Source organism: Hyaena hyaena, unplaced genomic scaffold (genome assembly GCF_003009895.1).
Source record: "Hyaena hyaena isolate Hyena2069 unplaced genomic scaffold, ASM300989v1 scaffold_1482, whole genome shotgun sequence".
In the NCBI taxonomy this organism is placed as follows: Eukaryota; Metazoa; Chordata; class Mammalia; order Carnivora; family Hyaenidae; genus Hyaena; species Hyaena hyaena.
Genome location: NW_024082112.1, coordinates 166,635 through 190,594, shown reverse-complemented (window position 1 = coordinate 190,594; position 23,960 = coordinate 166,635). Strand labels below are relative to the sequence as shown.

The 23,960-nt window shown below is 32.5% G+C and overlaps 1 protein-coding gene across 1 annotated transcript in view; it reads right to left on the bottom strand.

Annotated features, from left to right (window-relative positions):
• The window catches only part of LOC120225705 (cyclic nucleotide-binding domain-containing protein 1-like), a 293,014-nt gene that overhangs the window by 107,088 nt on the left and 161,966 nt on the right, over positions 1-23,960 (bottom strand). The window contains exon 3 of the mRNA XM_039223885.1: positions 15,389-15,534. Coding sequence (XP_039079816.1) covers positions 15,389-15,534 — 146 coding nt within the window. The remainder of the gene's footprint in view (positions 1-15,388; positions 15,535-23,960) is intronic.

Sequence of the window (23,960 nt, the reverse complement as noted above, 5' to 3'; positions counted from 1 at the left end):
TCTAATATCACAACCGTAGAAACAAAAGTCACTGAGATATAAAACATCCAGCCCTAGCTCAGAGAACCAGTAGTGGTAGAGTCAGTATTTAAACACAACAATTAATATGGCAGCCCATGTAAGTGAGCATCAGCATCTTCTCCCTGCCCGCTGCCCTGCTCTATCTCTTTCTCTCAATATGCTTTATAGAACTATGGTTTCAGTTATGGTAAAGTAGGACTACATGTGTGATCTACACAGATACTGCATTTCATTTTAAGTAAAAAAGGCAAATTTCAAAGTAATATATGCTAGTTTAAAATGTTAACAAATAAAGCAATATATGTATACCTATAAGTACATATTTATGGTATAAACACTATATAACAAAAAAATCTATAAAGATTTGGTAGTGTACTAATACTATAATTGTTCACAAGAAAATGGAGAGTAATTTAAATAGAGTTCATCAAAGAGTACACTGTTAATTGTTGAGCAAAATAATAGTGCTTGATTAGGATTGCAACTATACCTGTCCCTAGATTTTCTACATATGGTTAATATTCTTAGATCTTAATAGTGGGTTGACTGGCTATTCCTTAAAATAAAGGGTGGCTTGTTAAAAAACAACCTTACTATCTAGAGTTCCAAAATTTAGAAACATAGCTTTTCCTGTTATCCAAATACACTAAACTTGTCACAAAGAGCAAGTATCACATATTGAGCATCAAATATTTGCCATGCCTATGCTATGAGCTCTAACACAGATTTTTTAAAATAATCTGAATGTCACAGTACATTTTTCAGGTGAAAAATTAAGGCTGAGAACAATTAAGTAATTTCTTAAAAATCACAAAGCATATCAACTTCTGCAGGCTTTCAAATATATTCCAACATCTGAAGGATACACACAACACACACAAACGCACAATAACACATACATTTACACATATAGAAGTATTGTGCAAGTATGCAGTATATTATATGAATAGTTATTCAGAATGATGTTGTGTATAGTATATATTAAATAAAATGTGTGCATATGTATATATATATGTATGGGAAATATATAGAGACATATACATAGAAGGTACTTTCATACATTTTATTTTTAAAAAAATCTCAGTAAGATTGTAGTACAATCTTACTACATTGTTACAAAGTTAAGTCATAAGTTGAACCTCAATTATTTCCTGAAATTAATGTTACTAATTTAACTTTTATTTATTAATCACCGAAATTAGTTTGGTAAAGATTAAAAAATAAAAGAATCGAAGAGAGCTTTCAGAAATATATGGAGAATGAGAAACTTTGGGGTGACTCCTTCATACAGACATTTGGGGAGAAAAAAGAAAATCCCCATTCAAGCAAAAAATAACATAAATTGAGTTAAAAATGAATAATCAAGGAGCGCCTGGGTGGGTTAGTCGATTAAGCATCTGACCTTAGCTCAGCTCAAGGTCTCACAGTTTGTGGGGTCGAACCCCTCATTAGCCTCTTTGATGACAGCTCCGAGCCTGCAGCCTGCTTCAGATTCTGTGTCTCCTTCTCTCTCTGCTCCTGCCCTACTCATGCTCTCTCTTGCTCTTGCTCTCAAAAATAAACATTAAAAAAAAATATTTATGGGGCGCCTGGGTGGCTCAGTCAGTTAAGCGTCCGACTTCAGCTCAGGTCATGATCTCACGGTTTGTGGGTTCAAGCCCCGCGTCGGGCTCTGTACTGACAGAGACTCAGAGACTGGAGCCTGCTTCAGATTCTGCGACTCCCTCTCTCTCTGACCCTCCCCTGCTCACGCTGTCTCTCTCTCTCTCTCTGTCTCTCTCTCTCTCTCAGAAATAAATAAAACATTAAAAAATTTAAAAAAATATTTTAAAAATGAATAATCAAAAAAGTATGGAATATAACAGAATTAACAGAAAATTCTCAGAATTCATTTAACATCTGAAATTGGTCCTCAAATATATAGACAAATGATATAAACACAATAAAAAAGGTCTAGAAAAAATTACAATAATCTCTCAAATAACAATTGAAATATTAATTAAATATCACAAAGTGGTGGGACACTTGGGTGGCTCAGTCGGTTGAGCATCTAACTGCAGCTCCGGTCATGATCTCAACAGTTTGTGGGTTTGAGCCCCAGGTCAGGCTTTGTGCTGATGGCTTAGAGTCTGTTGCCTCCTTCAGATACTGTCCCTTTCTCTCTCTGCCCCTCCCCTACTTGCACTGTTTCTGACTCTCTCAAAAATAAATACACATTAAAACATTTTTTAACAAAAAATAAATAAATCCATAAAGTGCTGTTAAACTTATGAATTGTGACAAAAATATATTTAATAATAATGTAAGATAAATATAAGCTTTTGACATTCCTAAATAATGAGAAGGAATATATAACATAGGCTTCTTTATTCAAATTTTCAAAATACACAAAATTATTTTTATAATTTTTTGGAAAAAAATACTCCAAGCATCTAAGAAAAATTTGACTATAATAATTAAAACAATATAGATCAAAATGGCATCAAATCTTGATTTCTGGACTTTGCAAAAGTAAAAGAAATCAATAAAACCAAGTTGGTTAAGAATCAATTTCAGGGGTGCTTGGGTGACTCAGTCCATTAAGTGGCTGACTCAGTTTCGCCTCAGGTCATGATCTCATGTTTTGTGAGACTGAGCCCCAACTACAGAGCCTGCTTGGGATTCTCTCTCTCTGTCTCTCTGTGCCCTCCCCACACTCGCTCTCATGCACTCTATATCTCTCAAAAATAAATAAATAAAAAATTTAAAACCTTAAAAAAAGAATAAATTTCATAAAATTATTTATCTAGCCAAACTTCATGACATGACAAGGCAAAAAAAAATTTTTTTTCATAAGGACTTGAAAAAATTTCCTAGTGCAGGACCTCATATTTAAAAATATCTTTTAACCACAGTTGATTTAGGTGAACAAAAGACATTCAAAAGGAATTGAGACTACTAATAAGGAAAGTGACTTTTCAAATGGTTGAAGGCCACATTCAAAGTTTGATTAAAGCAAACATGTTTGCGATTTCGGGGCTAAGGATCTCGTGCTCAATGGCTAAACTAAAATCAACCATTCTAAAAGGATTTACAAGTTTCAAAGAGCTATAATTAGATTAATAAAGTCATGTTGTTACCTGCTTAATTCTTACTAGGCCTATAAAATTGAGTTTAAGTGTTATCTATATACCAGAGAAGGCTTTCCTGAACTCGGTCTTGCTCCCATCCATCCTAATAAATGCCCCTCCTCTGTGATTTTTTTTCACAGAATTTCTGTCATGACACTCTGCATGTTCAGTATCACCAACAGATTCTAGCCTTTTGGAGAATGATCTCTGACATTGCTCTCTGTCCCTCCAGCCCATAGCACATTGCCTAGATTATTTTAGACATTTAGCAGATACTTGAATGAGCAAAAGCTTAGTTGATGATCTTTATTGTATTTCTCTCCAAAGAACCTATTAAAATGTTTGGGGACTAACTCATTTTTTCCTTAGAATTCTGCATTTGAGAAATTTCAGATTCAAAAGCCCTGGTTCAACCCTACATTAGAGTTGAACTAGTAAACTAGGATACATCTATCAAATAATTAAAGGCAGTTAAAGAATTTACACATTCATGAAAGATTGCTAATCTAACATAATTTTAAAAAGCTAGTAAGAAAGAAGTTTCTTTCTCTTATGGTAGTATTCCCCAGGTATGATGCATAGAACTGCTTCTTGAGGGAGATAAGGAAAACACTAGGGTAACTTGTTTCAGTAATCATTTAGTGTCTATGTAGTGTCCTGCAGGAAATATTCAATGCAGGCTGGCATAATGAAGTCTTTGAACTTCCACAAATCTGTTTACTCAGAAAACTAATTTCTGTTGGTTTGTTGGTTCTTTATATATTTAACGTTAAACATTTATTAAGGTTTATTGACCTCAAATTTCAGAGATCTCTAGGTGCTGGCATATATTAGTGGTCTCCAATGGTTTCTGACTGCTTAATAAAAAGTACTTTAAAAAATAGCATATACAATGAATATTCAGCCATAGAAAGAACGAAGTACATGATACAGTGTGGATGAACCACAAAAACATGTGAAGCAAAAGAAGCCAGACATGAAAGGTCACATATTGTATGATTCTTTTTATATGAATTTTCCAAAATAGGTGAATCCAGAGAGATAGAAAACAGGCTAGTGGTTACCAGGGTCAAAGAAAAAGGGAATGGAAAATAATAGCTGTTGTATTATGGGTTTCATTTTGGGTTGATGAAAATATATTGGAACTAGATAACAGTGATTGTTCCACAACATTTTGAATGTTCTAAATGCTACTGAATTGTATACTTTAAAGTTATTAAGCATTAATATCATGTGAATTTTACCTCAAGTTTTAAAAAGACTTTATTGAGATAAAATTCAAATTCCACGAAATTCATTTTTTTAAATGTACAATTCAGTGTTTTTTTCTTTTCTTTTCTTTGTTTTTTTTAGTATATTCAAATAGACACACAGTCAGCATCACAACTGAATGTTAGAATATATTTATAATCCTCGAAAGAAACACATATGCATCAGCAGTCATGCTAATGCCCCATTCCCAAAGTTCCTGGCAACCACTAATTCTTGTCTCAAATAAATTGGCCTATTCCAGACATTTTGTATCAATGAAATTATAAATATGTAATTGTTTGTAACTGCGTCTTTCATTTAGCAAAATGTTTGCAAAATTCATCTAGATAGTGGCATGTATCAGTACTTCATTCCTTTGTATTGCCAAATAATATTCTATTATGAGGATATAGAAAATATTTTAAAAAATCCATTTATCTTTTGATGGAAACTTGCAGTGTTTACATTTTGGGGTTATTTTGAATAAATCTACTATGAACGTTTTTATACAAGCTTCAAATGAGTGTATGTTTTCATTCCTCCGGTATATCTAAGAGCAGAATAGCTGAGTCAATGCTAACTTTATGTTTAACATTGAGGAGCCGCCAAAATGTTTTCCAAAGTGGCTTCATCATTTTACAATCTCATTAGAAATGTATAAGACTTGGGGCGCCTGGGTGGCTTAGTCGGTTAAGCGTCCGACTTTCGCTTGGGTCATGATCTCACGGTCCGTGGGTTCGAGCCCCGCGTCGGGCTCTGTGCTGACTACCAGTTCAGAGCCTGGAGCCTATTTCAGTCTGTGACTCCCTCTCTCTCTGACCCTCCCCTGCTCACACTGTCTCTCTCTCTCTCTCCTAAAAATAAATAAAAAACATTTTAAAAAAATCTAAAAAAAAAAAAAAAAAGAAATGTATAAGACTTTCAATTTGTTTACATCCTCAACAACTTTATTATTGTTTAGTTTTATATTTAAACCATACTACTAGGTATGGTTTGGTATATAATTGTAGTTTGATACACAATCCCCTAATGACTAATGATATTGGGCATTTTAATATGTTTATTGGCCATTTGTTTATTTATCTTCTTTTGAAATGTAACTTCAGATAATTTGTTCATTTTTCAATTGTCAATTGAGTTAAATGACTTTTTTTTACTGAATTGTAAGAGTTCTTCAAAAACTGGATATGAGTCTCTTATCAGATATATGATTTGCATAAACTTTCTCCCATTCCAAGGGTTGCATTTTCACTTTTTTGGTTGTGCTTTTTGAAGTCCAAAATTTTATAAAATTCAAGTCATCTAATTTCTCTTTGGTCACTTGTGCTTTCTGTCATTTTTAAGAAAGCATAGCTTAATCCATGGTCACCAAGATTAATTTGTAAATTCTCTTTTATTTTTTTAACTTTTTAAATGCTTTTTAAATTTATTTTTGAGAAAGAGAGAGAGACAGCATGATCAGGGAAGGGTCAGTGAAAGAGGGAGATACAGAATCCGAAGACAGGCTCCAGGTTCTGAGCTAGGTGTCAGCACAGAGCCCAACAAGGGGGCCAAACCCACAAATGATGAGATCCTGAGCCGCGAGGAAGTTGGACCATTAACTGACTGAGCCACCCAGGTGCCTCTGTAAATTCTCTTTTAAGAGTTCTATAGTTTTGTTCTTACATTTAAGTTTTTTGCCCTTTAGATTAGTAATTTAATATGTTGTGAATTAAATGTCTGATATCCAGTTGTGCCAGCGTCATTTGTTGAAAAAATTATTCTTCCCAGAATTTAATTTTCTTATCACCTTGTTGCAAATCAATTGACCATGAAATTAAAGCTTTATATCTGCATTTCAGTTTTATTCCATTAATCTCTATGTCTATTTTTGGCAGTTTTAACTGCCTTGAAACTGTAGGTTTGTAGTAAGTTTCAAAATCAAACTCGTGTGTCCTCCAACTTTGTCATTTGTTTCCAAAAAGTTGTTTCTTTTCTGGGCCCTCTAATTTTCCATATGGATTTTAGAATCAACTTACCAATCCCTACAAAAAATAGCTGGTATTTTTGTTAGAGATTGTGTTAAATCTGTAAAACAATTTAGGAGTATTACCATCGAAACAAAATTAGGTCTTTGGACCTATGAACATTGAGGTCTTTCTATTTATTTATACTTCTTTTGTTAAATATATTTTTAAATAGTTTATGTTTTTGAGGCTACTGTAAATGGAATTGCTTTCTTATTTATTGTCAGATTATTTATTGTTTGTGGTATTAGTGTTCCTTTAAATTTTGGTTGACTTCAACATGCAGCCATCTGGATCTGGGCTTTTCTTTGTGGGAATATTTTTAAAATTACCAATTAAATGTATTTATCTGATATAGATCTATTCAGATAGACTATTTCTTCTTGAATGAGTTTTGATAGTTTTGTATTGTTCTGGAAATTTTTTCATTATATCTAAGGTATATAATTTTTTGGCATACAGTTATTCAGTGTATTCCCTTATATATATATTTTTTTATTTCTATAAGGTCAATGGTGATGTTCACGCTTTCATTGCTGATTTTACTAATTTGAATATTTTTCATTTTTCTTGATAAATATAGGTAAATATTTGTTTTATTTTTCTTTGCAAAGAACATAGTTTTGGTTTTGATTTGCTCTATTGTTTTTACATTCTCATTCCACTTATGACCATCATAATATTTAATATCTCTTTTCTTCTCTGCTAGTTTGGGAATTAATTGGCTTTTTTTTTTTTTTAAATATACAGTCTCTACAAATGGGCCTATTCATGGAAACCACGAGATATCAAAATTGTGACAAATCTCTTGGATGGAACTTAGAAGAGAGATCCAAACCTATTCTGCCACCTTCAGTGGCTGTTACTTGTGCATCTTCCTGGCTACCCTAATTGCAAGGCTGCTGCTTTTCAGGTTACTGCAGAGCTAATTTATAGTGTGCTGGAAAGAGGGGAAAACAAAATGCTGTAAAACTCACTCTTTTTACCAAGATTCCACCATTGCTCTTGAATAAACACACTTTGGATTGTTGTGGATCTTTTCCAGAATTCTGAAAAAGTTGATAATGACTGTTTTTGCCAATATTTTCATTCCATTTATGGATTTTTGGAGGTCCATACACTACCATTTCAAAAGGGCCTCTTGTTGTTTTTTTTTTTTTTATTTTTGCAGCTGTTTGTTTTAACATCCATTATCTGTAGCTGAACTCCATGAAACTCTTTAGGAAATGTCGTCTTAAAACATTGTGAAGAAATTGTTACTTTCAAAAGTCTTATTGCCTTTCAAGTATTAAATTAATAGTATCATTTTTTTCAATCCTTATTTTGCATGTTGAAATAGCAATGTATCTTATGTGTTACCTGACACTCTGCCTGTATTATCTTGTCCAGTTTAACTTAATATCTCTGTCTCTCAAGGATTAGGATATAATCCTAAAATAAGGATTAAAACCACACATACATATCATAGGGTTTTGAAAGCATTAAGGAAAGTAGTACTTATAAATAATTTAGAATAGTGCCAGATCAATAACTATTTTATAAAATATATAATTATTTTGTGAAAAATCCTTTTGGTGTACTGATAAGTATTGCATTAAATCTGTAGATTGCTTTGGGTAGTATAGGCATTTTAACAATATTTGTTCTTCCAATCCATGAGCATGGAACGTCTTTCCATCTTTGTGTCGTCTTCAATTTTTTTCATCAGTGTTTTATAGTTTTGAGAGTACCATTCTTTCACCTCTTTGGTTAAGTTTATATGTAGATATTTTATTGTTTTTGGTGCAATTGTAAATGAGATAGTTTTCTTATTTTCTCTTCCTGCTGCTTCATTATTAGTGTATAAAAATGAAACAGATTTCTGTACTTTAATTTTTTTAAAAAAATTAATGTTTTATTTATATCTGAGAGAGAGAAAGAGAGACAGCATGAGCAGGGGAGGGCCAGAGAGAGAGAGAGAGAGACAGAATCGGAAGCAGACTCCACGCTCTGAGCTACCTGTCAGCACAGAGCCAGACACGGGGCTCGAACTCACGAACTGTGAGATCATGACCTGAGCCAAAGTCAGATGTTTAACCAACTGAGCCACCCAGGTGCCCTTCTGTACCTTGATTTTGTATCCTGTGTCTTTACTGAATTTGTGTATCAGTTCTAGCAGTTTTTTGATGGAGTCTTTAGAGTTTCCTTTATTATGTATTTCCTTTAAATGACTAGTATTATGTCATTTACAAATAATGAGAGTTTTACTTCTTCCTTACCAATTTGGATGCCTTTTATTTCTTCTTGTTTTCTAATTACTGTGGCTAGGACTTCCAATGGTATGTTGAATAAAAGGGGTGAGAGTAGACATCCTTGTCTTGTTCCAGATCTTATGGGAAAAGCTCTTAGTTTTGCACCATTGAGTATAATGTTGGGGGTGGGTTTTTCATATAAGGCCTTTATTGTGTTGAGATATGTTCCCTCTAGACCTACTTTGGCGAGTTTTTATCATGGATGGATGTTGTACTTTGTCAAATGCTTTTTCTGTATCTATTGAAATGTTTATATGGTCTTTTTAATCCTTTCTCTTATTGGTGTGACTATCACATTAATTGTTTTGTGAATATTAAACCATATTTGCATCCCTGGAATAAATCTCATTTATTCATGGTTAATGATTTTTTAATGTATTGTTAAATTTAGTTTGCTAATATTTTGTTGAGGATTTTTGCATTTATATCCATCAGAGATATTGGCCTAGACATCTCTCTCTCTCTCTCTTTTTTTTTTTTTGTGCGTGTGTGTGATGTCTTTATTTGGTTTTGGTATCAGGGTGATATTGGCCTCATAGAATGAATTTGGAAGTTTTCCTTCATCTATTTTTTTGGATTAGTTTGAGAAGAATAGGTATTAACTCTTCTTTAAATGTTTGTAGAATTCACCTGGGAAGCCATCTGGTACTGGATTTTTGGTGTTTTTTTTTTTTTTTCTTTAATTACTGATACAACTTCATTGCTAGTAATACATCTGTTTAAATTTTCTATTTCTTCTTCAGTTTGGTAGATTATGTTTCCAGGAACTTATCCATTTCTTCTAAATTGTCCAACTTATTGGCATATAGGTTTTCATATTCTACTACATTGTTTGTATTTCTGTGGTGTTGATTGTTTTTTTCTCCTCTTTCATGAGTGATTTTCTTTATCTGGGTCCTCTTTGTCGTCGTCGTCGTCGTCTTCTTCTTCTTTTTTGAGTCTGGTTATTGGTTTATCAATTTCTCCAAAGAAGGCATACAGAAGACCGACAAACATATGAGAAGATGCTCAACATTCCTCATCAGGGAAATACAAACCAAAGCTACAATGAGATATCGCCTCATACCTGTCAGAATCACTAACATAAAACAAAACAAACAAAACACCAGAAATAAGTGTTGATGAGGATGTGAGGAAAAGGAGACACTGTTGGTAGGAATGCAAACTGGTATAGCCACCATGGAAAACAGTACGGAAGTTCCTCAGAAAATTAAAATAGAACTACCCTATGATCCAGTAATTGTACTACTGGGTATCCCCAAAATACAAAAACATTAATTCAAAGGGATACAAGAACTCCTGTGTTTATTGCAGTGTTATTTGCAGTAGCCAAAGTATGAAAGTAACCTAACAGATAAGAAGACCAGCATATACAGGGGCGCCTGGGTGGTTTAGTCGGTTAAGCGTCCGACTTTCGCTCAGGTCATGATCTCGTGGTTTGTGGGTTCGAGCCCCGCGTCGGGCTCTGTGCTGACTGCCAGCTCAGAGCCTGGAGCCTGTTTCAGTCTGTGACTCCCTCTCTCTTTGACCCTCCCCTGCTCACGCTGTCTCTCTCTCTCTCTCTCCTAGAAATAAATAAAAATATTAAAAAAAAAAAAAAGAATACCAGCATATACATACAATGGAATATTATTTAGTCATTAAAAGAATGAAATCTTGCCATTTGGAACAACATGGATAGAGCTTGAAAGTATAATGCTAAGTGAAAAAAAGTCAGTCAGGAAAAGACAAATACCATATAATATCACTCATAATGGAATTTAAGAAACAAAACAAATGAGTAAAGGAAAAAAAAGAAAGAGAGAGCGAGGCAAACCAAGAAACAGACTCTACACTATAGAGAACAAACATGGTTTACAGAGGGTAGATATGTGGGAGGACGGGTTAAATGTTGATGGGGATTAAGGAGGGCATTATTGTAATGAGCACTGGGTGATGTTAGGAATTATTGAATCCCAATTATGGAATTGTTGAATATAACACTGTATGTTAACTAGTTGGAATTAAAATAAAAACTTAAAAAATTTTAAATAAAAATATAAAATTAAATATGTAATTATTATTATCATTTAAAAAGTTTCTTCCAATTTCTATACCTTAACTAATTCTGTCCTTTACTTTTTTCATAGACTGTATTTCTTGAAGTTATATCATGTGTTAATCTGCTATTTGCTTATTTTCTTTTTTCCCACACTAGAAAATAACTTTCAGTGACAGTCAGTATCACATATAAAACACACAATACATGTTGTTAAATAGTATACAATTATTTTATATAATTAAATGTAACAATGTATGTAATATTTTAAATGTAAATGTAAATAAATATATATGTATATACATACATATGTAAATATTATGTAATATGGAAGAATTATATAAAATAAATTTATGTTTATATTATTGTAGGAAAGAGAAACCAGTTCTATGCCATTTTTATTCCTAAGCATTTAGCACAATACCACATTGTGGTTTTTTGCACATATAACAAAAGTACATAAAAAGCTTTGTTTAAAAATAACTCCCCATTATTTGACAAAGCTGTCAACTCTTCTGAGATATGGCAATTCAAGAATTAGCCTAGAGAGGTTGGAAAATTTACTTCTATTCTGATTATTATCTCAATAAAATAAGATATGTTAAAAACCCTATTAATTTCTAGATACTGAGTAGTGCAATTATATAAAGCAACCTGAAAAGTAGTTTCTTATTAGTTGGAACTATTCCATTAACAGAAATGGAGTAAATTATGCATATGGGGCTTCTATACTGGTATTACTTACTAATACTTCTGTATCAACTGTATTTGTTGTGGTTAGGTAGCACCTGATCTGATTTCTGATCAGGTGTTGAATATTTTTAACATCAACTCTTGTTATAAGTTTCACTGTTCAAGAAAGTAAGATTCAATGTCAATATTAGAGAAATAAATATCATTGCAAGAGTCTTTGGTATTGTGTGATTGAAGGGTTTTTTTGTTTCTGTTGCATCAATTTCCTCACAACCACCTCTTGGAGGGGGAAACACAAAAATGAACTGGGTCCTAACAATGCAGATAAATACTGAAAAAAATTCTGGCCACATTTCAAGGACAGATCTTCATGAGTCAGAGGGAATTTCTTAGTTGCAGTGAAAGCATATCCATACTTTAGGATTAATGCATGTTTTTCAAGGCCATGTTTGCCTTTAAGAGAATCTTAATCTTTATGTAGAACTAAATATTTACCTATTTCTATTGTAAGAGCTTATTATTTGAATTATGGTCAATGTACTTATGGAAAAGATGCCTACTAAATTTTCTATGAGATTTAGCTACTGTGTTTTTAGTTTTTGATTAAATTATTTTTAATTTATTTCTTTTAAGTTCATTTATTTATTTTTGAGAAAGAGAGAGAGAGTGCACACAAGTGAGGGAGGGGCAGAGAGAAACAGGGACAGAGGATACAAAGTGAACTCTATACTGACAGTAGAGAGCCTGATGCAGGGCTTGAATTCACTAACCTGATGATAACCTGAGCTGAAGTGGAATGCTTAACTGACAGAGCCACTCAGGTGCCATTACTGTGTTTTTATATGTTATATGAAATTTAAACCACAACAGAAAAGAAAGTCTATGCAAGCTAAAAATTGTTAACATTTAGTAATATAAAAACATTTTTCAGCATTAAAAATAAATATAAGAAGTTTTTTAAATGAGGAGCTATGGTATTTTTGAAAGATAACCTCATAAAATCTGGGAATAAAATAAAATAAAGTGAAAGAAATAAAAGAGAAATAACACTGTTAAGACTTAGCTGACTTCAAAAAGGAAACACTAAAGATGATATAGATATAAGAGAAAAAATCTTATAATAATCTTATAATAATTATTTCATGGAAATGTATCAATGTTAATATAAAGATAGATAGTAATAAAATTTTGATCTAGGATCTAATTCCATGTTAGCCACTAAATTGAATTCTCAAGTAAGCTAATTTTCTTAGCTTTCATGAGCTTTAGGTTGCCAATCATAAAAATGCCTGCTGCTCAGGCCATAATACAAGGAATCCAATGGAAAACTCTTGAAGTCACTTGAATTAAGTAACATATATGTGTATATACATATATATAAAAAACATATATGTGTATATATGTATATACATATACATATATAATACAGAGATTATTATACAGTGTATAGTTTATATAATTTTTATTCCAGTAATACAGGTAATATTTAGATATAATAATATTAATATAGTAAATAAGTAATATAGTAATATAAGTAATCTTATTATAGTCATTATATTTTAGTGCCATTTTCACTTAAACTAGAGACATGTATATGTGTTAATCAGTACTTAAAATAATATTTTTATCCCTGTTAATATTTTATTGTTTAAGAAAACTGAATGAGAAGCTGAGTAAATGGCGAGTTTAGGAAGCCGCCTTAAATAGCAAAGATCCAAAGAACCTGCCAGAAAAGAAGGGCAAACAGCCAAACAGCCATGTGGAATTGCAGGCGAGAAACCAAAGCCTCAGCCACAGATTGAAGTCAGCAGCCTCGTCATGAGGGGCTACTAGGAGGAACAGTTTAAATAATAGCAGAGGGGGTGAAAGGGGCAAAAAATAAAGAAGAGGGAGTGAGAAAGATACTTTGTTGCACCTGTTTTTTAAGTTCGATGAAGGAAGAGATTTGCAAAGGTCAGATATTTAATGAGTTGACTGCTTTGATACTGAAACAGATCTGGACTGTCAGAATCAGATGTCTTAAAAACCCAAGAGAAGGATTTTGAATCAGGTGCATGTAAAGACAAAGACTTCTACATTTTTTAATAAAGTGTCTGAGAATAAGCTCTATTGAAATATAAATTGAAAACCCTTATTTAATATAAAAGATCAAATTAAGTTGACAAGTCTTTGTCAAGGAATGAAAGTTCACATTTTAATAAGCAATCACCCAAGTTGTAAGAACTATCAGAATAGTTTTTGTTTTCAGTTGTAATTTTAAAACCTTTAAAAAAAACAAAACAAATATGTAGTGTTACAAATACTAACAGATGAATATAGACTTATTGTGGAAAAATGCAACAGAAATATATGTAGAAGAAAGAGTTATTTCCTTTCACTATCCCTTAATTCTTCTCCCCTCCACAATGGTAATGAGTTTTAAAATACGTATTTCTGTAGTGTCTTTCTAGAACTACTTCTATGTATTTTTTACTATGAGTTCTTATATATGTATATATGCAGATGTTTATATATATATAACTAAGGCTTTTACATAAATATGTGAAAATACAATCATATTATTTCTCTGATCCCACAATTATTCTATTTTTATCTACTGTTGTTAATAAATTTAGTTAAGTTCCATATATATACATATATATATATATAAATACACACATACACACAGAGATCTACCTCATTCTTCCTAACAACTGTCTAAGATTTCATTGAATACAAGTGTCATAATGTAGTCTTCTATTCCACAGAATAGATGTATCACAAAGTAATCTGTCTTCTATTGAAGAACATCTAGGTTGTTTCCACATTTTTTACCTAATTAAATAATTTCAGGGATGTATGGTAAAACAAATTAATATTTAAATTACTGTCCTCAAGCTAATGCAAAGCAATTTTGAATGTTCTTCCTTGCTTTTCAAAATCATTTTATCCTTTGCAAAACTCCTAAGATTTAATTTTCACTGCTTTATGTCAGATTAAATGAAACTAATTATGAGAGATGACCATTGGGGGAAAACTCCTGAAACATGTCAATAGACATATGACATATTTCAATAGACACATGTTCTCCAAAATTACATACAGTTAGATTTTAAATGTCATGATCCTGAGGAGATACTTTATAAAAACAGTGGCATAATGGACAGAATGAGAATGAGTTTAGCATTAGGGCTAAAATATGTTTGAAATTTAATTTTAATCAGTAATATTCTGCATGATATTTTGTGTCTTATGGTCCTCAACTATAGAGAATAATAATAATTTCTACTATTATTTATTACTATGAGGAATAAATAAGGGACATCCCTTGACACAAAGAATGTATAAAATAAACTTAATTCTTCTTTTTTAATAGGTATTTGACAAATGCAGAAAATGGGGTTGACTCTGTTGGGTTAGATGTGTTGTGTATGTGTGTATTTGTATACCTCTCAAAAAAGCAAAATATAAAATACTTTTATTAATGTAACCAATATCTTTGATGAGGGGACTAGAAATTTAAAATTGGGAAACTAAAATCTGTCTAAGACTTCTTTTTGCCCAATATCTGGGTTAGTATCTGAATAAGTCAAATAATTGCCATGGTCATTTACTGTCATAACTATGAAAAAATGCTGGATTGTAATTAAATGTGTATATCAATGAGTGGTTTTCAAAGTATGGTCTCCATACTAGCATTGTCACCTGGAACGTTATTGAAAGCCCCATCCCAAGCCTACCAAAACAGAAAGTTCAGAACTGAACACAGCAATACGAATCCTCAGGGTGATTCTCAAGGTGGAGAAAATACTAGTGTATATCTTTAAAACATGTACTAAAATCTGGAATGTTATTCATTTCACTACTTACAACTATACACAAAATACTCCAAAATGGTGCACTTTTAACATAGCAAGTGAAAATATGAATAGTACAGAGAATTCAAAATAATCACATACATTTTATATTGCCAAATTTCCCTCTATATTAGTCTGTTACCTGTACTGTCTTTAACCCAGGTTTCAGAAATGACACTCTTACTAAGTGTTTTCAGATGCTCATCAGTTAGCTGAGAGGTCAGATCTGGAATTGTTTTCAGCATTTTCCACACAGTTCTGTGCTCACGCAATGTTCTATAAGTGGGCCTGAAAGTAAAAACAACAAAAATATTGCAAATTGAGAGAATACAACTGAAACACAAAGAAACAAAGCAAAACAATTCTTGATTTTTGAGCTTTCAAATTTATTTTTTTTTTTTATGTAAGGTTCGCTTAAGGATACCTATGAAGATACTCTATTTTGTCTAGGTAATCAACTTTTTTTTTAATGTTTTTATTTATTTCTAGGAGAGAGAGAGAGACAGCGTGAGCAGGGGAGGGTCAGAGAGAGAGGGAGTCACAGACTAAAACAGGCTCCAGTCTCTGAGCTGGCAGTCAGCACAGAGCCCGATGCAGGGCTTGAACCCACGAACTGTGAGATCATGACCTATGCGAAAGTCGGACGCTCAACCGACTAAGCCACCCAGGCACCCCTAGGTAATCAACTTTAGATTTATTCTCCTTCCAACACTAAGATACACAACCATCAAAGTTTAAACTTCAGGAAATTACATAATGCCTTTACCTTCTTTTTATAAAAACCTCAGTGCCTCAATAGTAAGGCTGTATCTTTTCTTACTAATCATTATAATAATAAAGACCACTTTCATATAGTAAAAAGATTGATTTTTTTTAATCCACTGTATACTTTTGATCCTTTACAAGTACTATTAAAGTTAGATCTAGTGAAACTGCAATTTAACATTTGACAAACACTTTAACAGAAAAAAATGCATATGTAATTTTAAATAAAACACAGTCATCATATGATGAATGATATTTATTTGCTTCAATCATTAAACTCACTAGTTATTAAATATAATACCATAATAAAGATACAAAATTCAGGTTATCGTAAGTTCTCAAGAGACTAACCTATCATACTACTGCTAAGTGCTCAGTATTTTTCAAGCAATTTAAAAAACTCCATCGTGAAAAATCAGTTTATTAGCAGAAAGGGAATTTGGGATGAACTCAAGTTTGCCAGAAACAGTCCCAATTTAGACGTGATGTCCAGTTAAGCCACCTGGTATGCATGTGTTTGTGCATGCATTTTACAGGATGATAATATATATTGTGTTTTTTGTTGTAGGTTGTAGCAAAAAAAAGTTGGAAAAATAATAGTGTAGTAGATAGTCTTAAAACATAGTCTTGAGAAAACTGACATACCAAGTCCTCAGAAACTAGCTGTTTCACAGAAAGTAGTTGGAAAGAGCCAGGAAGTTAACTGTGTTTTGTTTGCTCAATGTTACTTCTTTGTTGCAATGTATTATTAGGTAGCTAAAATTGGACAGTTTTCTAGCATAAATGAAAAGCAATAAAGAAGATCCAGAAATACAGGAAATGATTATAAAAGTCAAGCGTTTGTTGCTCTCATGCAAGAGCAACAACAAAAATTAAGGGGCGCCTAGGGGCTCAGTCAGTTACGCACATGACTTCAGCCCAGGTCATGATCGAAGGGTTCCTGCGTTTGAGCTCCTGTCCGGCTCTGTGCTGACAGCTCAGAGCCTGGAGTCGGATTCCAATTCTGTGTCTCCATCTCTCTCTGCCCACACTCTGACTCTCTCTTTCTCATTCTAAATTAAAAAAAAGAAGAAGAAGAAGAAGAAGAAGAAGAAGAAGAAGAAGAAGAGGAAGAAGTTTTGCCTTCTCAACCAAGCCTATTCCCTCAGAAAAACTTAAGATAGCCTACATTAAGAGAAAGGCAGGCACAGGGAGGAGAAATAAGCAAGAACTTGAAAACAATGTCTAGAACAAAAACTTGGATTTGGTTATGGTATGTAAAGGATACTGGAGACCAGAAACCCTGACAAATGATTAGTACCATCGCCCACCGTTCTGAAATCCCCTTGAAACTTTTCAACTGATTCTAACATACATGCATGTGTTTACCATCCTCAGGATGATAAATCAAGACATTCAGGTCTGAAAAGTGGGCCTCTCAATTTCTCAATTCCTACCTTTACTATTTGTTGGGAACTTTTTTACATATAGTATACCCATTCCTTGCTTATCACACTTTCTGGTCTACTCTTAATGTACAAAAACTGGTGGTAAAGAAATTGGATTAACAAGAAAGAAAAATTCACACATTGAAAGATGTTTGGAAAACTATAATGCCCAAACTGTTATTAGTAGTAAGGAGTTGGTGGGTTTTTTTTTTAAATTAACTTTGTCATTATTATCATTATGATCATTATGAGTGATCTGATCACATACAACGGTGTGAAAGGAAATGTTATTCCCTTGAATTTTCATTAAGTCACCTCTATGTCTCTTCTTGGCCCTAAATCCAGCTGATCACTAAAAGCAAAATGTTAGTATATTCCAAGTATTTGTAAATATATCAGTTGGAAACAAAATAATTGCAGGATTTTCCTCTTAATCCTTTTTCTCCAGGTGATTATATCAAACCTAGAAGCTTATAGAGTCATGACAAGTTGCATAGCTGGCTTCTGATGATGGGTACCTATATGCACTGGCATCTGATAAATTGAAGCTATCATGTATAGTCACTGGTATCCATGCTGGCATCCTCTGAATTCCTAAATGTTTCCAATTGTAGGTACACATGATCTAGATTTTTGTTAAACTCTTTTAAACCTATTGACTTTTTCACTCTCAGCTAATTCTTCCCCCTATTTCTTGTGGTATGAAGAGAGTTTAATCACTTTAGTGAGTACTTCTGAGGTAATGAGATCCTGATTAGGACTGTCTTAAAGCCTCTCCTAGTTCATTCACATTTACTCAGATGTGTAAATGAAATGGAGCTATTGCATTTTGCTAAAACAGATGTAATCTAACAGTCCCCAACTACTAGATTCAAGAGTTAAACAAAGCAAAACAAAACAAAACAAAACCCTGGCATTTTCCTCATAACAATATTGCATCTCTTCTGATGCAAGCTACATTTAACTTAAATGTTGAGTATACACAAAGGTTAGTTTCCTGTGCTGGCTGATTTATATGGTTTTTCTTCAAGGACTTAAAGACTCTTGAGTAAAAATATGTAGTCTTCCAGGCTTACTCCACTCACAATTCTTTTCTCCAAGAGGTGGTGCAAGTATACATGGGAATTGACACTGTTCTTCTGGCAGGGACTAGAGGAACAGTTGGTCTGCTTCCGATGATAATTTCACTGAAGAAATATAATCAACTTATATTACAGAACACTTAAACACAGCCATTAAGCTAGGGTAGGATGTTTGCCAATAAAACAAGAGGAAATCAGAGCAGTCAAGTACAAGAAAGGGGATAATACAATAGTGGAATATAAGAAACAATATTAAACTTAATTTCCTCAAGAGTACATAGCTAATAATAAAAAAAAAAAAAGAAACTGAAATACTGAAACTGCTGAGGGATGAAGAAATCATGCTGTTAACACACACCACACACAAACACACACACACACAAACACTAAATTTAAATACAATAACTACAGACACTCAAAATAAATTAATGAGAAAAAGTACACAATTTTCTAATTTAAAATGGAGTCAAATATTATGCTTAGAAAGGTCCACATGATGACTTTAGGCAATATATTAAAAATTTAATATAACTAGTCAATAAAAGAGAAATAGAGTATTTGGCTGCATCTTTTCAAGAAGATATAATCTAGGCTATTACTGAATCAGGGATATAATGCAAAATCTTATGTAGAAAGATAAACCTACAATATTGGTGACAAGTTATTAACGCATACATTGCATAATTGAAAATATATCATAAATACTCTTGGGGGCAAGATTATAACTGAATCTTAATGATCTGATTTTACAATTGAAAAATACCATAATTAAAATAGTCACTGCAGACACTAAGTTTTATGAACCATAACTTAATGATTCAGAAATTAATGCCTTCTTAAAGATTGTTTCCTTTACATAGATGATTTAAACTGTCAATTTATCTCTTCAGTTATTGCCATCAATTGGTTTCTTCTTTCTTTAAAACAAGATAACATACACTAGGCCATACCTGAAATAATAAATTCTGTATTATTTCTTCCGTTAATCTATAATTCTAAATTGTTGAGTATAGCTTGACAAAAGAATGGGATAGTCTCTCTGTTATTTATTTATTCACATTAATTTAAAATACATAAACTGTTTAATTTGAAGAATTATCTGACTACCCAGGTATTAGAAATTCTGTTAAGAAAACTTCCTGTTCTTTTATAGTCAAATAGAAAAGAAAAACAGGCAAACAAAAAAACCCAGGAGTAATTCTCATTGCAAGACTTCATTTATGGTTACCAGTAGGCCCATGAAGGTCTCTAAAAATGAAAGTAAACATCAGAGATGCGAATTAAAAATTTTTTTTTACTTCTCAATCACTTAAAAGCATCAAAGAAACGGTCCTGTCATAAAACAATCAATTTTTAGTTGGAAAAAAAGATATTTGGAGATACAGCTGATTCACAAACTTGAAAAGCTGTCAAATTAAAGAGGGATTAAGATTATTGTGTCTGACAATTATGAATAAAGGTTATAAAGGGGACTTTTTTGTAATTAAAAGCTACAATTAAAAATATTAAAAACAATAAAATAGATCAATCTTTGTGGACACACACACACACACAAAGTCCTCCTGCTTGTTGAGGTTCACACTTTATTTCAATAATGGCTGAAAATTACCAACTAAACAGAAGTCAACAGGAGGCTCAGTCTCATGTCCATTGGAAACTTGATAATCCTCTGATATCCTTGAGAATTTGGGGGAATTTATGTTTCTCCCACCCAGTTGTTTCTTGTTGATTTCCTACCTAACTGAATGCTTAATTTCTGATCTAGATGGCACAATTTGCTATGGTCAGTTTTATTTGTTTTCTTTTAAATAACATCTTATCATTCCTATATATAAGAGGTTAGAGAGAGAATTTTTTGTATTTTCACTAATACTATCATGGAGTTCTTTATATAAGGACTGTACAAGAGCAATAGTATTAAAAAACAGAGCAGTTTTTTAACCTAAATTTTACATAGAGGGACCTTAAATAAGGTCTATAAAAGCTAAATTTTTAAAAAAAAGTATAACTATACTAGTTTAAGGAATGGGAAAATAGGTCAGTTTCCACACAAGGTATAGTTTCTACATGTATCAACATGGTCACCTGAAGGAGCTGTGAAAAATCCACAGGGCTGATGGAAAATTATAGGAGATGCAAGCTTCCTTTCAACATGGATATTCTATTATTTTAATTCGTTGATTTCCCACTATATTTTATTTTATTTTACTTTATTTTATTTATCATATAATTACAAGGAATTACATGTTCTGGTTCAATCATTCCTTCTAAAATGAGAAAGTTCAGTCTTAGACATGTTAAATAATTTGCCCAAGGTCATATGGATAATAAATAGTGGAGCCAGGATTTTATCCCAGGCATTTTCACTCTGGAGCCTAGATCCTCAAACTTAGCCACTATACTAAGTCAAATCTTCTAGTGATTTGCACTTATTTTCAGTGTTAGGGTAACTGAGTTAGGGCAGGAGCTGTTCCAGATTTTGCTGAGTCTGACACAAAAATAAAAATGAATACAAATTTACAAATTAAAAAACTGGTACAAGTGTGAATATAGTTGACCCTTGAACAATTCAGGAGTTATGGGCATGAACCCTCCCACACAGTCAAAAACCCACATATAACTTTTAACTCCTTCAAAACTTATGTACTAAATAGCCTTCTATTGATGAGAAACTTTACCAATTAAACATAAATGGTTGATTAACACATATTTTGTATGTTATATGTATTATACACTGTATTCTTATAATAAAATAGAAAAAATAAAACATTATTATAAAAATCACAAAGAAGAGAAAATACATTTACAGTGCTATACTGTATTTATCAAAAAAAAAATCTGTTTTAAGTGGACTATACAGTTTAAATCTGTATGTTCAAGAGTCACTTGTAGTTATTTAGAGGGGCACCTGGGTGCCTCAGTTGGTTAAGCATCTGGCTTTGGCTCAAGTCATGATCTCAAGGTTTGTGGGCTCAAGACTCGCGTCAGGCTCTGTGCTGACAGCTCAGAGACTGGAGCCTGCTTCAGATTATGTGTCTTCCTCTCTCTATGCCTCTCCCCTGCTCATACTCTGTCTCTTTCTATATCAAAAATAAATTTTTTTTAAAAAGTCAATTATAGTTATTTAGAAAGAGAAGAAAGCAGTACAAATTATAGTTTTTAAAAGCTGGATGGTTTTAAAACATCCCAAATCCAGAAAAAAAAATGTTACAGTACTCTTATTAATTAGTTGCTTAAGGACATCTATTATATTTATTTTTATAAAATTTGTCCTGCATTTCTTATCTATTTTCACTTTGCATGACAACAATTTTATATTATTTTTTATTGACAGAATAGAGTCTTCTCTTGAGCTTAGTTGGTAGAATTCTAAACTTATTCTTCATAATTTAGCTTCACAACTGATTATTAATAACATAAGTTTTCAGGATTCCTATCAAATTTGGGAAAATCCATCTCCACATTTCTTTCATCTATGACGTGTAAGATTTGAAAAGCTTTTCCACACATTCAGTTCTCACCATATATTCTAAAGTATGTGCCAGTCCATGGCCCACATGTTCCTGGTACTGGGTTGCCATGGAATGGTTATATATGGTGGTAAGAGCTCTGTTTCTGTTTCTTTATGTTGACATGCTGTTGAGTCCACTCTATGTGGTAGGGTTGTTCCTGATAGCCATTCCTACATATGCATAACTAGCAATAACTTGAATATATTGCTAATATATATATATATATTATATATTATACATAATATTATATATATATTATATATATATTGCTAATATATAACTAAGAACCAAAAATCATATCTCATGAGACCAAACAAATATATCTCTCACGCAATTTTCCGTAAACTAAATCCCCAAAATGGCTCAAGCCATTCCAATTCCTGGTGCCACGAAAATAAAACATAGGAAAAGGAAATTCTCTGGCAAAGGGAAAAAAAGTGATCACAGTCAAAATATCTTACTTATGCACATTTTGCAGAAACTGTAAGCATGTGAATACATTTCTACGGCTTCTCTCAGGGTCTTGGATAAGACTCGGAAATCAAATGACAGACTTTAAGTTTCCTTACTTTCTAGGAAAATCTACCTCTGAGGTAAGCAAAAGAAACAATAAGAAAAAAAAACAGTATTAGTAATCAATGTTGATTAAAACAGGTTGAATCTAGAGTGAAAGGTAGGCTAAAAAAAAAAAAGAAAAAGAAAAAGAAAGAGAAAGCACATGAAGTCAGAAACATAGAGCAAAGTCAGAAACATAGAGCAAAGTAAAATCATAGGTCTGAATCAGAGTCCATGGAGAAATTGCCTCAAATTTACAGTTGGGGGGAAAACGGTAGAAACAGCACAGTAAATCATCATCCAAGAGCAAAGTACTTGGGAATCTGTTACATTTGGGTATATTTGTCCCTAGAACATAGGACTTGTATGCCAGCCACATGAGTTCCTCAAAGGCCCTCCAAATTTGCCAAATTTCATGCCCTTATGTGTGAGGATACATGAACATTTTCAGAAATTGCACAGCTAAAATATCTGGGCTTTAGAAGGTACAGAGCATTTTATCAAATGTTTGTGAGCCAGAGATTTGTGGGATAGAAAAATCCAGCTAAAAGATTACTTTAATTAAAGGATACACACATGCATACCCGTGGGCCTCCTTAATAGTTTTCAAAGCAGCATTTATGACATTTAGAAAATTATTTAAAGGGTTTTGAAAAGCAACCCTCCCCATGTCATTTATTTATCCATTTTTTTTCTGTATGTTTTCAAGTAATTTACTATAAAAATTTTTTCTGGAAACCAGTGTGTACTTGAAACTTTTCATGAATCACTAATCATTAATATGCACATCACTTTCTGTCTGACTTCTCATTTGAAAAGCCTAATCAGTCAAGGATGAATGAGCAGAATAACAACTGATTTTATTTGATCATCCAAATTCATATGACACACATTGATTATTATCAGTTTTTCCAGAAATTGAGTTGGTCATTCATATGGAGTGCAGACATCAGAATCACAGCATGATTTGGGTTCTCCTTGCTATTTCTATACACAGTTGAAAATTGAAAGATCAGTGACAGCAACTTTAACTCATCAAGATTTAAAAAAAAAAAACTTTTTACCATTAGAAAACAGATTATTTTTTAAAATGTCATCTTTCTCCTTGTTGTTTGGGGGAAGATGGCTGTGCTTTTCCTTAATGAAGGGGAGAAATTAAAAGACACGTACCACCAGAATAAAATTGCAGATTTCCCTTCATTTTACAAGAACATGACTGAAGAAAATAATAAACAAAGCTGCTAACTAGAATTTCTGTAAAAGAGTGGGGGCATCATAAAACAAGTTTCAAATAGCTTAACTTTCTATGTATTCATGATTCGAATTCCAAACTTGAGAATTTGGAGAATCCTCAGGAAAAGAACTTCCCCAAC